The 16,563-nt window shown below is 43.2% G+C and overlaps 1 protein-coding gene across 2 annotated transcripts in view; it reads right to left on the bottom strand.

The window, feature by feature from the left end:
- Window positions 1–12,135: 12,135 nt before the first annotated feature.
- Window positions 12,136–16,563, bottom strand: part of RNF121 (ring finger protein 121) — a 121,500-nt gene continuing 117,072 nt past the window's right edge. For both annotated transcript variants that reach the window (XM_074304939.1, XM_074304938.1), the window contains one exon: window positions 12,136–12,511. In XM_074304939.1, the coding sequence (XP_074161040.1) occupies window positions 12,391–12,511 (121 nt within the window). In that variant the 3' untranslated portion in view covers window positions 12,136–12,390. The remainder of the gene's footprint in view (window positions 12,512–16,563) is intronic.

The raw sequence follows: 16,563 nt of genomic DNA on the forward strand, positions 1-16,563 counted from the left end.
GCTGGTGCGGGGTGGGAGGGGCCGTCAGATCAGTGACCACCAGTGCGACCCGTGCAAGTGAAACGTGTGTGAGAGTGTGTGTGGGTGTCTGTGGGCGTGTGGTGGGGAGCGGCAGCAACCGCAGCCGGCCCCAGCCATCCTCACATCCCGTCTGAGGGCCTTGCGCCTCTCCCCAAGAGTTTCCAAGCCACCGGCTGTCAGGAAGCAGGTTCCAGCGCTCACACCCGGCCAGCACTTTCTCTGGGACTCGGTTTCCTCCCTTGCAAAAGGAGTCTGGGGCAGATGGTTTCCAGGTCCCTTTCAGTTCTAAATTCATCATCCTGTGATCTGCTTTCCTGACTCAGCCTGCGAGTGGGATGTTTTTCCGGCCCTTGTGAGAGATGTAGAAGACCCTTACCCAAAAGGACTACTCAGAGGTCACTCAGTAGAAGGCAGAAAGTTGTTTATTGAAGAACCTCCGAAGGATGAGCCATCCCATCACCAGATAGAAAAAAGAAAGCTTGTGGCAGGAGGGCTAAAGAATTAGGAAAGATACAGATTTTATAGGTTTGGTTACAAAGGATTACATCATAGGTTGGAGAGCATTAAGAAAATAGGCGCCCTCTCCCCTTAATTGAATGTTAGACATGGGTGCCAACAGACCTTCAAAATTTAGATTACTAAGCTAACGGCATTCAACTAATAGTCTAAATATAAGTAAATATTGGCTAACACACAACATACTTATGCAGGTCACAGAGACGTAGAAATAATGAATAATAAAATACATAAAAATAATTTAAACATTCCTGGAAGTTCTTCACCTTATCTTTGCATTCTATACAACTCCCCCCTTGTAATATGCAAATGATTTTTATCATATTTCTATGAAGAACTTACACACTGCTCAAAATCAGTTAACAGATCTATACATTGCTTATCAAGATCATCCCTTCTCGAATGCATTCCAGCCTTTTCTCTGAAGAGTCATTTTAATAGCATCTTCTGAATGCAACATTTGGATAGGGACCGTTGAACGATATTGGTTACTAATGCAATTATACAGGGTAGACATAGTGGCACAGGATACTACTACTCCATACCATAAAAATTGCTTCCACCAACTGCCTCGGAAACAGTTATCACAGATTTGGCAGACATAAAAATACAAAGATAAATTAACAAAGATGACAATCTAGGGAAACTGAGGCACAACATTACACACACTGCTCCTGAAAATTTGAATGTTCGAATTACCTCCCCCTGGGTACCTGGGAGGTCTCAGCACCATAATTTTGGCAAATAAATCAAAATGAAACAGAAAATGCAAGGACTTAGGGCAAGGGCAAGTCTCTTCCTGACAACCCCAGAGTTGTCAGCAGTACAAAGAACCTCATCTCAGTCAGAGAATCCAGTTTGAGATGGACAGTTCACTGTTAGGGGGTCTTCAGTCATTTGTGCACTTAACTCGGCTTGAGACAGCCCCGTGCTAGGAGGGGACCCCAAGTCTTTCAGGGATTCCAAAGGAGGGAAAGAGTAAGGTCTGGAGTAGCTCCACCTGTCCCCTCTGATAGAACAGGAGCTGTTTCCAGGATCCAGAAAGGATTTTTGAGCAGAATATGCACAGTTAGACCATGAAGGCAGGCAAACCCTGAACTTTAGCGGCCTGAAACATCCTTTGAAAATGCTGAGATACCAATTAAGAAGCTGGGGTTACAGGCCTGGAAACTACCAGTCCCAAGACAGGTGTCTATATCTTGGAGATTGTCTAAAAACAGGCAATCAGAGAATAGTCTGCCAGAGCAATTCCAACAGAATAAGGGATTTCAAAGCTAAAGCATATTTAAAAACAAAAAAAAGGGACTGCTTAAAGACTTCCAATTCAATCTGAACTAGTGAGATGGGGGTGGGGCAGAAATACCTAAGGGTTCCCACTCTTTTAGGTATTTTGAGAAAAATCCACCAGTTTCCCTCGTTCCCTATCTCTTCCTTTTTTTTTTTCCCCCTCATGGAAAGGAATCATCCCCCCCAAAAAAAGTCAAATAACCATCCCTCATATAAATCCCAAGAGTGAAATAAAGTTCCTATACATAACAGACTAGTACAGGAGGAATTTCCTTTTAAAAAAAATCCCTCAAACAAGTATATATTCTGAAGTGAACACAGATATTATAAACATATTCTAACTACCTTAACAGCAACAGTTACCAATTTTAACAATTTCCATCCCAAATCTTAAACACACAGTAATAGATGACCAAGTCATGGTTTAATAGTCATTCATCAACCATTCCCAAGTCCCCCATATCAGTCCAGATTACATCAGGAGCACGGGCGATTGTCTCTCATTCAAAAAACTGCTTCATGCTTATAAGGTGTGGAGAACTGGCTCTCAGGCTGAGCAGGGGGATGGGTATGGAACTGCTACAAAATGTGGGGAGGCCAGTATAGGTTGGCCAGCAGTTCCTATGTGAAGAAACAAATTTGCTTTTCAGGACAGGCAGACTGCTATAGTCCCAATAAACAGCAGTTAGGTTTCACAGACACAAATATCCAGTAACAGATAGATGACCAGGGTAAATACTCATTTGCCTAAGTATTTAAGGATATAATGATTACGTATAACTGGATTGGAAACAGCAAGGTATGACATATTTGAATTGCATTAACAGTTCTATTAACTATTGCTCTGATCATAGAGCCTGTGAGTGGGATGTTTTTCTTACCCTGATCCCTTCTTACCTTGCCAGTCTTCTTGCATTTTACTTCCCTCCTTGAACTCCTGGACATGATTCTAGGGACCTCTCTTGATTTCTTGCCTCTTCACTGGCTCTATCCCCTGCTTGGAATGTTCTCCCTCTGCACCATTCTTGTATCCCACCTTCTTCAGAATACTTTTCCCATTCCCCCATCCCCAAGCCACCACCGCCACCTGTATTTCCCTAAACTCGGTATTGATCTTGTATGCTACATATGCAGTCAGTTTTATAATTGGGCTCTCTCAGGGCAGGAACTGTGTATCTGCCTTTCTTTGTGTCCCCAGAACTTATTACTTAATTAAATTTATTTATTTAATGCATGCTCTGTGATGGATTGTGCACCAGCTAGACACCACTTCTCCAAGATCACAGAATTAAAGAGCTGGAAAATGTCTCAAGGACCATCTCAACTGATTCATACCAAGAATAATTCCCTTTACAACATCCCTAACAAGGGGATGTCTTCCCCTTGAAAAGCTCCAGTAATGGGACACTTACTACTTACTGAGATCTTCTATTTTGAGACTGTTCTAATTGTTCAGAAATTTTCTCGTTATCTTTATTTTTTTTCCCCCCTGAGGCTGGGGTTAAGTGACTTGCCCAGGGTCACACAGCCAGGAAGTGTGTAAGTGTCTGAGACCAGATTTGAACTCGGATCCTCCTGAATTCAGCGCTGGTTCTCTATCCACTGTGCCACCTAGCTGCCCCTCTCGTTATCGTTAGCCAAAAATCTTCCTCTTTACAGCTTTCCAATAATTATTACTAGCTTTGCCCCTGTGGCTAAGCAGAACATTGCTAATTCCTTTTCTTTGTGACAACAAAGATCCTCAAAATCTAGCTGGGGAGATGGAATTTCCTCCAGTGAGTTTCATGGCAGTAAGAGAGATATCACAAGACAGTTTATGAGCAACATGAGTGGGAAGAGTTATAAGAACTGAAAAGTTCTGAAAAGTGAGACATCTTTAGTGAGTGGGTTGGAGAGATTTCTTGGAGGACATGGAAATCAGCTTTGGACAAACAGTGAGATTGGGAAAGGAAGAGAGGAGAAGAAGGAAGAGATTGGAGCATGTCTGTAAGCCATGATTAGTAAACCAAGAAGGTCAAGGACTTCGTTTCCCAGAAGGGCATTTCCGGATATTACTGTCACCAATGATGGTATGTTAACTCAGTCACTGGAGAAAATTTTCCCTTTTTAAAACATAGCTAATAAATATACTGTAACCCATTTTCATTCACATTGTATTTCTCCATTGCTCTTTGAATCACCTTCAAATATGACTAAAGATCTTCCTGTTCCAAAATTTCCAGACACCAAGCACTACAACAAGAAGATTGGCATTTAAAATACTGCTCATAGAGCTAAATTTATAACTCAGCAACTCCTGAGGTCCCTCAATCTCCACAGCGGGGGTTGTGTGACAATAGATGAGTGAGCCAGGAAGAGCCTGTCCATTTAATAATCTAGAAAACAATTAAGGAGAAATGCTTTATCATCTGAGTAAGTTTCTTTGGGATTCTGCTAACTATCCCTTGGACTTTAAGTGAGAGAAGGAGGGATTTATTTAATTATTCCCCTTTCTCCTCTCCAGCGGCAAAACTGGGCCACATCTCGAGCTCCTGGCAGTGAGGATATTTTCTTCCTGGATCTTTGATTGTCAATGCATGCTTATGAGTTTTGTTTTCTAAATATTTCTTCTGTAGTAGAGGAAACAAATCGCTTTCATAGCTAATATCTCATTTGTATATTGAGAACCTTTTTTAGAAGGGTTATTAATCTCCTTGGGGGAGAGTCCAAATGAAATGGGAGGAATTATTCCTTGACCAGCTGATTTTTCCATTCAGATGTAATCACAGATAGTGAGATGGTCAACCTTTAAGCAAGGGCAGCTAGTTGGTGCAGTGGATAGTGCTGGGCCTGAAGTCAGAAAGACTTCCCTGAGTTCAATTTGGTTCTCAGACAGCTCCAAGGTGTGTGATCCTGGGCAAGTCACCTCACCCTGTTTGCCCCGGTTACTCATCTGTAAAATGAATTGTAGAAAGAAATGACACACTACTTCAGTATCTTTGCCAAAACCCAAATGAGTTCATGAAAAGTCAAACATGCTAAAAAACTAAACCAAACTAAAGTAAGCAAGGAGCAATATGATAAAGGGTTAGTGTTCAACACTCAATTCATAAACATTTATTTAGCACCTACTAAATACAAAAAGAGGTAACCGTCTGTCTTCAAGGAGTTCACAATCTAATGAAGACAATTTTTCTGTCTCTTTAGGAAGTATGGCTCTCTGTTGGAATTAGAGAAGCAGCTTACTTTGTTGGCTGGTGGGCAAAATGATCACTTCTTTAGTCACTTTTTAAAAGTTAGCTTTCTATGCACTGAAGTTAATGCAGCCAAGACTAGCTTGATGGAGGATGATCCCTATCATGAGAAAAGGAGATAGGAAGGATCTCCATTCTTATACCCATTGGCCATGACACTGGAGCTACTTCCTGAGTGAGAGAGAAAGCATCCTGTGGGGAGCAGAGACCTCCCTACTCTCAGAAAGATAACACAGGATACACACGGAGAGAATCAAATTCAGTCATCTGGGAGGGGGGGGATCAGCTTCAAGAAGTGGGTCTCTCAGAGTAAATGAGAATCATCTGTGGACTGGAGCAATAGCCCTAGCAGACAAGAACTGAGCTTCATGGGGGAGTAGCTCCTGGGAGCACAGCTCGACCTGACAAGCAGAAATCCTGTAGCCAGAAGAACGTAGCAGGAGGATTCTACGAGAAGAAAAAGTAGACAGGATTCCTAGAGGAACAGAGATAATGGTTGTCTTGGCTGCATGCGTTCTCTATATGTGGGTCATTAAGTCTGAAGTCACGCTTCCTATGGCTGGCTAGCTGTATTTGTGAAAGAGTTAAGCCCTGCGTTTATGGAGGGAATGTTTTGAAGCTATTATTTTGCCATTTTATGAAATGTCAATACCTTTGAGTTCGTTGTATCTGCTGGCTGTTGTGGAGGGGGGAGTCAAGACTCATGAGTTATATGATTTTTGGAGGTCTGGACCAGAAATTGTTCTAGCACCAGGGTGTAGCAGCCACCCTTAAGGGAACAGAGCCATAGACAAGAGCCATATCTAAGCTCTCTTTTAGATTTTTCCCACAGTTGTCCAGGGTGGGGGAATAATGAGTCAAATAGTGAGAGAAACTCCATCTTTTCCCTTTGGAGTCAGGTCATCCTTAAGAGGATTCTAGGTTTCATAGGAGTCAAAAGTTGGAACCTCTTGGGCCAGAGAGCACATTTTAAAAATGAAGTTTTCCATCAAGGAGCAAATGCAAGAGGAATCATTGTGTGCAATTCACAGCATCCCAAATTCAATCCAACCCACTATTTTCTACCTATTCAAATCTGAGCCTATTTCACTAACTATGTATAATACAGTGAATGAATTCAAAGTGGGTTGTCTGCCCAATGGCACATCATAATTTAACAGATCACTCATAAAGCCTTTATAAAGCTTTAACATTCTTTTAAAATCATTTATCCTCTCTGGGAGCCTCAGTTTCCTCCTCTGAAGATTAGAAGGACTGGACTAAATGACCTTCCAGTTCAAATTCCATCATCCTACGACCGACCGAAGGGAATTCTAGAATCTTTACAGTGACTTTCTTTTTCTTTTAAACTTCCTCTGAACTTCTCAAGAAACAGCAGAAATCAGAATCAGCGCCAATTTTCCCATTTTCCCAGAATCAAAGGCTTGTCTAAGTAGGCTGGGTTGGAGCTATAATCACCCCTGGCGTCTTCTCATCTTCCTTTCTACTAGCTCAGTACTGATTCTGACCTTTGTTTTACTAAAAGACTTGGCTGCACAGGATTCTAAAATAAATCCATCAACAATGAGTAATTTCCTTTCTAACTTACTACTTTCATTTTTGGAGGATTTTATTTCATTACTTAACTCAATATCCCCTGACTTAGACTCATAGTCTTTTTTTTTATAGACTCACACAAGTCTTGAAGTTTCTGAGTAATCAATTCACAACGATCTAACCTCATGCACACTTCATTCCTAACTCTGTCCTCCATTCTTCTATCCAATCCACCTTCACAGCGAGATCCGAGGACATGGTACATCTCCTCTTGGAAATTAGTTGGAGCTCGTGAGGCCCTTTGGGGAGGTGATGAGTCTCTGAATTTTGTTCTGGTGACAGGAAGAATTCAGTGGAAAAGCTTCAGTGATCTTCACTCTGTTCACCACTATTCTTCCTGGATGCTACAATCTGAGAGGAACAAGCATCCAATGAAAGCCTTGTCTTGCTCTCTTCCAATGCTGCTTTCATTTTTCAGCTACTGGACCGTTGAGTCCATTTGCAATGGTTCTTTGGTCATTAGCTAATAATAATGCCGAGCACTTATGTTGTACTTTAAAGTTCGAAAAGCACTATCCAGCTAGGTGACTCAGTAGATAGGTCTGCAGGCAGGAAAACCTGAGTTCAAATCTTACTTCAGATACTGTGTCACCTTGCAAATCTCTTAACCTTTCTTTATTAGCTTCAGTTTCCTCCGCTGTACAAGTGCTAATAGTAACCCTACCCCAAAGCAGGTTTGCTGTGAGGATCAAAACTGATATTTGTAAAGTGCTTAGCACGTAATAGTAGTGCTTTATAAAACATTAACCAGCATTATGTCAGTAGATCCTCATGATGCTGGAATATGCTATTTTTAGACCTATTTTACAGATGAGAAAAAAAGGAGAGAGATCTAAATGCTTTAATCAGTTCCATACTAAAGTCTGAGACATTCAAAGTTGGATTTTTCTGACTTCAAATTGCACCCTTTGCTGCAGATGGTCTCCGGCTTACATCTGTAACCCTGGATCAGGTACCAAATCCCTCAGCTTCCTCCCTGCATCCTCCAGGAAAAGCCAGCACAATTTCCTCTCCCAGAAGAACACTCAGTTCCCTGTTGTCTCCCTCTGGTTTTATCCTCTGCTTGCTCGGGACAGGGGAGGGCTCTGATGTTTTGTGTTTTCCCCATGTTTTGGATTGGGGGATACGATGACAATCAAAGGACTGTAGGAATTTCTCAGATAGGGAGTGAGGGATAGGGAAAGGTCAGGGGAACTCAGGCTTTAAGACCAACTCAGAGTCCTCCGACCTGGACAAAGGGAAATCTGAGACCACATTCTGAGAACCCTGAGAATACTTAGAACCGTGTCCTCAAGCTCCCCCCATTCATTGAGATGGTGAACCCATCAGGGACACAGTGATCCGCATGGTGGGGGGTTAGTTTCACAAGTATGCTCCTCCCCATGCACACACACATGACACTACCCATCATTCTATCCCAGGGGACACCTCAGGTCTGAGGGTGAGTCCAGGGTCTTCCTGCTGGGGGGTCCAAAGCCTCAAGCACTGGACAGGTGGATGTGGGCCCTGGGGTACTACGAGCCAGAGGCTCTCCTGCCAGGCAGTGCTCAGGGCCAGGATGGGTTTCTATGCTAGGCCCTAATCTCTCTCATGGGGGGATGCTGGTCCTACCCTCAGAGGACTTCTTGGCTGACCAGTTCTATAGCTGCCTTATCACACCACATTGAAGATGGGACCATTTTCCCACTCCACTCGGCTTCCCCTTTTGGTCTGGGTGCTTCCTAATGCTGACTCATGTCTACTTGCCTGTCATTATGAGGCATATGAAAGGTCACTCCTGTCCCACTCTGTATTTCTGGTTCTTCCCTCAGATGCCTTATGTTAATCCCAGAAATTTGGGGCCCCAGATAAGCCCAACACATCTTGAATCATTTTCCTAAGTAGGCTCCAAGTCCCTCAAGGGCAGTAGTCCAAACTTTCAGTGCCCAGAAATGAGCCTGATTGGCACAGGTGTCCCGGGGGGAAATGGAACAATATAGTCTCATGCCAGTTTTGGTAAAGTTCAGACACCTAGGATCAAAGACTTCTGCCTAGTTTCAGTACCTCTTTTCTCCTCAGGTCAGTTTTTTCTCTCCATCTTTGCTTCCTCTCCACTTCTACCCTACAACTTGAAATATCCTTCATTTCCCAACCAGCTCCTACTCTGTCCCCATCTTCCCACTTCCATTAAGTCTTCTGTGGCTTATTCCTACTCCTAATATTTATTAACCAATCTCTACTTAGCTTTTAATTGCTTGGACATCATTGAGTTTCCCATTACAAAACCATCTTCTCCGGCTGTAGGGAAGACAAATCAAGGGCTTCTCCATTTTGCTAGCAGGACCCAGAGGCTCCATCAATGGTTTTGACACGAAATGAGTAGCAGCTCTTTCTTTCCATTACTTTTGATGAAATTACAGTAGATCTTTAAGGAGAAGCTGCATTAGCCCAGCCACAGAGGCCCACCTGAGTAGAAGGGGGTTGATTAAAAGTATTTCCTAGCCACTTAGCAAAGTGATTTTCTTAAAGTGTGGGTCCAATCATGTCACTCCCACTTAAAACGCTTGTGACTTCCCATTTTCTCTAGGATCAGATACATAATTTTGTTTGGCATTCAAAGCCCTTCATAACCTGGACCCCTCCCACCTTTCCAATCCTTTTACATCAATACTCGACTTATAGTGGTCTCCTGACTTTCAGGAACAAAACAATCCATCTCTTGGTTCTGGGCATTTTCTCCAGCTGTTCCCCATGCCCAAAACTTTCCCTTCTCCAATTGATCCACTGGCCTTTCCCTATTCATTCCCATTTATCCCGGACATAGCTTACTTTGCCCCTACCTCTTCGTATATCTTCTCCCCCATTAGATTTTAAGTTCCTTGAGGGCAGGGTGAACAATTTGCCTGGTGAATAATGCTAATTGCAGCAGTATCTGTCCCAGACATCTCAGGGAGTTGATGTGCCAGACTTGTGGAATTGAGAGAAGTCAGGTCTTTCCTTCCCACTGAAATTGTTTGATTATATATAGTTTGGTAGCACTAAAAGAAGGACCGGTTTCATTTTTTTGTCTCTGCCTTAAACTTAAAACAGCATTGATCTCATGTCTAAGCATATTTTCCCTACCTCATCTCCCTAGGTCTTCATTAAAGAGTAGAAACTTTGGCAGAATCTTCACTTGAATAATATTAGAGATCACAGACTTAAAAAACCATCCAATCCCAAGCCCCTAATATAGAGATGAGAAAACTGAGACCTAGTGAGGATGTGAATATTTGTGATCTGAAGCAGAGGTTTAGGGAGAAAACAAAGTGGGCAGGAACAAACAGGCTGGAGAAGAAACTGATGGCTGACTGTCTTCAAGGAAAATAGTCCCGGATTGTGTCTCGTCCTCTGGCTAGTGATCCTGTGAGATTCTTCTAACCTTGGACAAATGAATTCATGTCTCATGGGTACAGAGGCAGGAGGCTCTGAGCACGGGGATAGGGCCAACTACGTCCAGTCCTTCCTGGAGTAGGTTGGGAGAAACCAAGGAAAAGGAACTCAGGAATTTTCTCTCAGCTCTCTGGGTTTTATTAAAACTGGAGTTGTGAGAAAGCTTGGGCCCAGCACCTCTTAGGTGATAGTCTCCAGGCTCTGGAGTTGACCCCAAAAGCTGAGGGCTACCCTCTTCCCAACCTGGCCTCTGCCCTCCCATGATCCCCACCCATACCTCCCACAACTGCAACAACAAAAACCTACCGATAATGGCCCTCCCTCCCTCCCTGTCAAGTTGATGGGGGGTGGGGGTGGGTCAGCTTTGTGGCCCCCAGTGCAGAAGCCCAGGCAGATACGTGGTGTTCCTTCTTCCTCCCTTGTTCCCCTAAATTAGTGGCAGCCTCAGCCAGCCTGAGGGCTGAGTGTGGGGAAGGGGAAAAAGCCCCCAGTTGTAAGTGCCGCAGTTTCTGTCCTCTCTTTCCTATCATTGATTTAATGCTCCCCCTAAATTGAACCAGTTTCCTGATCTTAAGAAGCATGGTGTAGGCCCTGGCCAAAAGCTATCACCCCAATATTTCTAGCCTTGGAGGGGTTTGAGCTCACTTTTCCTATTGAGGGCACTATCCCCAAACCCTAATTGGATCATAGATGCTGAAAATGTTGAGATACACAGAGCTGCTGATCGGCCAGGTTTCTAGAATGCTGGGCCCCAAAGATCCTTGCCCCTACCCTCCCCACCACTATCATCGGCCTAGTAGACAGCCATACTAAATAGCAAATGCATCCAGTCCTAACATCGGGGGCCTTTGGGTTGGCCTGTTCCCAGCAACACACACAGATCCAGGAGGCTAAGAGTCATCACTAGGAGTCTCTGCCTTTGCTTGGCTCCGTTTCCTTTTCGCCTTTGGCACATCCGTCACTACTTCCAATTTTGCTTTGAAACCTGCCTCACCACACATGCGTTCAAGCTTTCCTGCTGTGACCCACATAAGTGTCCAAAGCCCAGTGAGAACTTTCTCCCCAGGTCCCTGGAGCCTTGAGTGGCAACTTTCCAGCTGCTCAGGGATAGTGATGGCTCTTTTAGGGCACCTACACACCCAGATGACAAAAATAAGACAACTCCCCACCTCCCAAACTAGGCCATAATGAGTGACTCCTCAAGGAAGGGGTAACTTTTTGCATGGCTGGGTCACAAAGCTCTTCCTGAGGGGACACTCTTGGCTCTCTCCAGAGCTCCCCAGAGCAGTAGAAGGGCCACTGAATACAAATATTTTCAACTGAGATCTCCAAACCACTAAGTCTTGAATTTCCAACTTTGAAAATGTCAAGGTGTGAGGAGGTAGGATGTATTTGGATGTGTACCTGTGGGTTTGTCTGGTGGGAAAGGATGGCTCATAGCTTTGGAAAACTACATCCAGAGGAGAGATCATTTGCCCCTGAAGAAGGTCCCACCCAACCTGATGGGAGGTTGCCGAAGGCCAGGAGGGAAGGCACCCGAGGCAATGTCCCCTCCCAAGAGCCACCCTAGTGGGTACAGGACTATCACCACCACCACCTCGAGAGGGGATGGGGCCTGCAGCTAACGGTACAAAAAGTGGTGCAGCCTCCATGCCTGACAGCTGCAGGCAGCCCTTTGGGCAGATTCCCCAAGCTGCAGCTGGCTCTTTGAAACACCACTACCCAGGAACTCTGACTGACAACCCTGCTTAGCCACTGCGGGGGGGAGAGAGGAGGATCTGGATTTTCAGCCCTGAAACCCCCCCAACTCTGCATACCATGCAGGATCAGAGCTCTTTTCAGAGCTGGGGAGACCCTATTTTAGGAGTTACACTGAGCTCCAGGAGGGAGATGACAACTCGTTCAGGGCCCTGCCTGGGACCCTGGCTATCCCACACCTTCCCATTTCAGTCTGGGGCTCTCAAGCCGGCAGACAGGGATGAGGAAAGGGAAAAGAACAGGGAAGGGAGGAGTGGAAGAGAGGGTGGCTGTCACCGCCTCACATTCTTGCAATAAAAAAGGTTTTTAAATATAGTCATTAAAATAATTTTCTTTTAAAAAGAACCTCCCTGTCTGGGAGTCCCCAGACTGGGCTGGGGTTCGCTGCCACACCCCCAGACACAAGAGTCTGCCACTGGAGTCGAGAGAGGGAGTGTTCAGAAGCAGTTGCAGGACGCCGAAGTCTCTGGCAGCGGTGCTAGAGGAAGGGGCTGCACCAGCCCGGGGCTTGAGCTGGTGGGCGGCTGGCCCCTGATCCCTGTGCCCCAGCTTCTCTTCTGCGTCAGGGTTACTCCAGACCCAGGGTGTAGTTGATTCCCTGTACCAGTCCAATGATGACTGGCTGCCAAGCCACAAGGTAACGGAGCCAGTCAAGCAACTGTCCATACATGACATGAGGCCGTTCCCATCTGCAGCGCACGTGGTTAAAGAAAAGGGCCATGGTCCAAAAATAGGCACAAGGCGGCTCTGGTGGGTTAGACCAGCAGTAGGCCAGGACCGCAGGGGACATTTCTGATTCATGCTTCGGTCCTCCCTGGTCAGTGACACACCGAACCTAGCCGCCAACTTCCCTGACAGTCCCACAATAAGATGAACTCCACAAAGAGGGCTTCTGAGCCCCAAGAGAAACTGTGAGACAGAGGGGAAGCGAAACTCTTTCCTAGTAACTGCCCCTCCCCAGTGCCCCCTCCCTCCCCGGCTCAAAAGGGGTCTTACATCAATTTGGGTGAAAAATGGAGATGTGTACACAGCAGAAGGGAGGATAGGGGAAGGGAAAGAAGGAGTAAAAGGGCAAGGGGAAGGAACAAAAAGGAGTGAAGAGATGGGAGACAGGAGACATGAGAGGAGGGAGAAGAGAAGAGAAAAGGAAGAGAAAGAACGATTCAGAGACAGACAGGAGGTATGAATGGGAAGAAGGAGCCAGGACTATTTGGAGAGTAGCTTCTGAGTTGATGATTACAAGGGAAAGAGAAGCAAATGCTTTCCACTTTCTTTGAATCAGAGGATTTAAATTAAAATCCTAGCACTCACTCTCTTCAGGCTTTCATTTTTTTTCCTCTACAATCTAAGGGGTTGCACTGGATGATTTCTAGGTACCTTCTATTTGGAAGTCAAAGTATCCAACACCCTTCTTTTTCCTGCCCACCAGCTAGGGTTAATCGCAAAGTGGTTGTCTCTTCCCCAGGTATACAAGTATTCTCTACTTGGGCCAGGAAAAAAAAAAAAAAAACAACAACACACCCTGCTGACTCACAGGATATAGCTATAAGGTGAAAGGCCATCCTCCCAAATGCTCCATGACCAAGGACAAGATCTGCAGCATGAGGGACCCTCACTTAAGATTCTAGTTGGGACCAGGCTGTGGAGAAGCTGAAGTGATTACAATACATGAATATGAATAAAACACGGGAGGGGGGGGTGTTAAACTTAAGGGAAAAGAAAGTAGCTTAGTTTAGCTCAAAGAAAAAATCTGGAGGTGAGAATGGAGAGGAAGGTTGTAATCTTCAAGCCTACAAAGGATCACAAAGCAGTTAATGCTTCTCAGTCATTCTGACTTCAACTATAGCATAAGGGTCTGAGGTTAAAACTGTGTATACAAAGAAAAACTCCCTAATTTTCAGAGGAAAATATGGGGAGATGTTAAACTAGCTTTTTGAGTAAAGAGGTTGTAATATTTCTTTTTTTCGTTCTAATTCTAAGTGCCTGATGTGACTGTCTGTAACAAATTAGAAATGCCAGCAGCAGGAGCTGCATGGATGCTAATTTGAGAATCTTGGAAACCTAAGAGAATATTTAATCCAAATCATACCTAAGGAAGGATCCTTTCATTAACATTCCCAAAAAATGGCACAGAATAGAGAAGATAGAAGGCAATTTATATGGAAAAGGAGGATGTTTTAGTGGTCAATGTGGGTAAAAAGGATATGACAACCAAAAAATGCTAATGCTGCATAAATGGAAGCTTCAATTTCATCCTAGATGAAAGCAGTGAACATCTCTTGCCCTCTACTAGGGTCAGACATATTGTGTACACCACTACCTATCATATAATTTTATGAAACTGAAACACATTTTGAAGACAGTGGCAAGAATGGAGAAGAAATTGGAAAATATATGAGAAGCAATTGAAGGAACTGATGTGTGTCTGAGTTTATTCTGACAGTTTGGAGATTTTTGGTGGGAGGAAGAGGGGTTAGTATTTGTAAAGAACAGACTCTTTTATCACTATTGATAATGTGAATTCTGCTACTTCAAACATGTTGTAAGGTTCTGGAAAAGACCACTTTCCTGGGAAAACAACTAAGTGAAGAAAGAATTATCTGGCAAGTGGGTAAAATAGTAACTTATATTATATGATTATGCACTAGTTCAAGAACTGTCCTATCACTTCTGTCAGTAAGATGAGAATAAGGATAGAGTCTAGAATGCAAAATAATAAGTCAGCTGGAATAGTCCATAGAGGGTGCAGATTTTTTATAAGGAAATGAAGTAATCTATTCTTGGTATTAGGAAAGGATTAGTCTCAAAGTCTTAGAAAAACAAATACAAATTCATGCTCTAGCTGAATGATAGTGGACAAATCATTTAGTTTCTTCATCTGCAAAATCAAAGTAATATAATATATGCGATCCCTACTTCACAATGGTATTGTGAGCAAACGAGCTATTCTAATGCAGTTTTGGAAAATGTTATCTGGTCAGTAATAGCTAGAGTGGGAGTTAGTTGACTAGTCTTGGGGCTAGTCTTACACTAGATGAAGAAGTTGTCGTTGTTATAAAATCTTTTTAGGGCTGAAATAAGGAAAAAGAATGGACCATTTAGTTCATTTCCCCAAAAAATGTGTCAACCAAATCCATACATGGTTGAATTGTGGTTAATTTGAGGAAAAAAGGATATGTGCACGAAACTTTGTGGATTTGATATTTCCTATTTCTTTAACACCTCATCTGAATAGTGATTCAAAGTATTTATAAATACTTTCTCCAGTAAGGGTCCTTTTGAAAACCCCTCATCTTGATTGGGCTGAAAGGTTTTACTCAAAGGAAGACTTAGGGAGCTAAGGAGAAAGAAAAGTTCTCTGGAGTTAACAATACTGGCAGCTGGAGAAACCAAGAATTTTAAAAGTGGGGAATGGGAAACTGGGCTATTAGAGAAATGAAAACCAAAATTCACTCTCTGAATACTTGGAGGAGTCATACAAAAGAGGGAATATCCATGTCCTTGACAGTTCCAGACAATAGAACTTAGAGCACTGGAGGAGTTGGGAAGTGCTACCAAAAGAGTAGTTTAGGTCAACACTTAGAATTATCCTAAGGTAAAGTGTTGGATCTGGAGTGAGAAAGAATTAGGTTCAAATTCTGTCGTTGGGATTTACTAACTGGGTGACTACAGAGAAGCCAATGAACTTCTCTAAGCCTGTTTCCTCACCTACAAGGAGGGAACAATACCCATAGTTTCTCTCCATCAGGTTATTATGATGTGCAAATGAGAAAATGTCTGTAAAGCACTTTGTAAATCTTAAAATGCTAGAAAAATATGCTCTGAATATTGCTTTTAATAACAATTAGATATCCCCAAACAGGCCTGATCTTGCTGCCAGTCAGAGGCTGGCAGGGAAGTTATGATTGATATAGTTCCATTTTTATGACACTTTTTACATTTTACAAAAGTAACATTGCTTTGGGAAGGGAATGCTACAAAATTTCTATATCCCTTTCTCGTTCTACTGAGGCAATGGATACAAAATTACTTTGAAAAGTCAAGTTTGCCATTTATCTGTAAAAGACAACAAGAGGGCATTGGATGTCCTACAATCAGGAGAGCTTGGTTTGAATCCTGGCTACAATTATTTCTGTGTGATCCAGGGCAAATCACTTTGATGAATTCACTTACTCATCTATAAAATACTGCAATATGTACACTACCCATTAATCTTCACCAATAATAATAAGTTAATAAGATAATAAGAGCCTTAAATGTTACAGAATTAGAAGTAAGGAATATGTATGGGCTAACTGATAGCAATTGTAGAGAGAAATTATAGTAGAGCATTTTAGTGTGATTAAAGATGACAATGAGCTTTAAACAAGATTTGTCCCTTGGTGTGATGTAATAGAAAAAGCATTGACTTCAGAGCCCAAATACTAGCTTATCATTTTTTAGTTGAGTTTCTAAGCAAGTCACTTGATTTAATGCTGCTGCCTCAATTTCCTTATCTATAAAAAGATCCCTTCTCTCTTTCACAAGGTTTCTGTGAAATTCAAATGAGATTATCAGAGGTAGCTTTAGAAAAGACAAAATGCAATAGCATGGGCAGCTGGTAGGATTACTATTACTCTATCAAGGACAAGGAGGCTAAGTGGGGTTGTAATGAGTGACTATGAAGGAAAGCCAGGCAGAACTAGCTGTGACATCTTGTGAGTGCTTTCAGGGCTGGACTATGAATCCTTATGCCTACAGT

Source organism: Sminthopsis crassicaudata, chromosome 3 (genome assembly GCF_048593235.1).
Source record: "Sminthopsis crassicaudata isolate SCR6 chromosome 3, ASM4859323v1, whole genome shotgun sequence".
Lineage (NCBI taxonomy): Eukaryota > Metazoa > Chordata > Mammalia > Dasyuromorphia > Dasyuridae > Sminthopsis > Sminthopsis crassicaudata.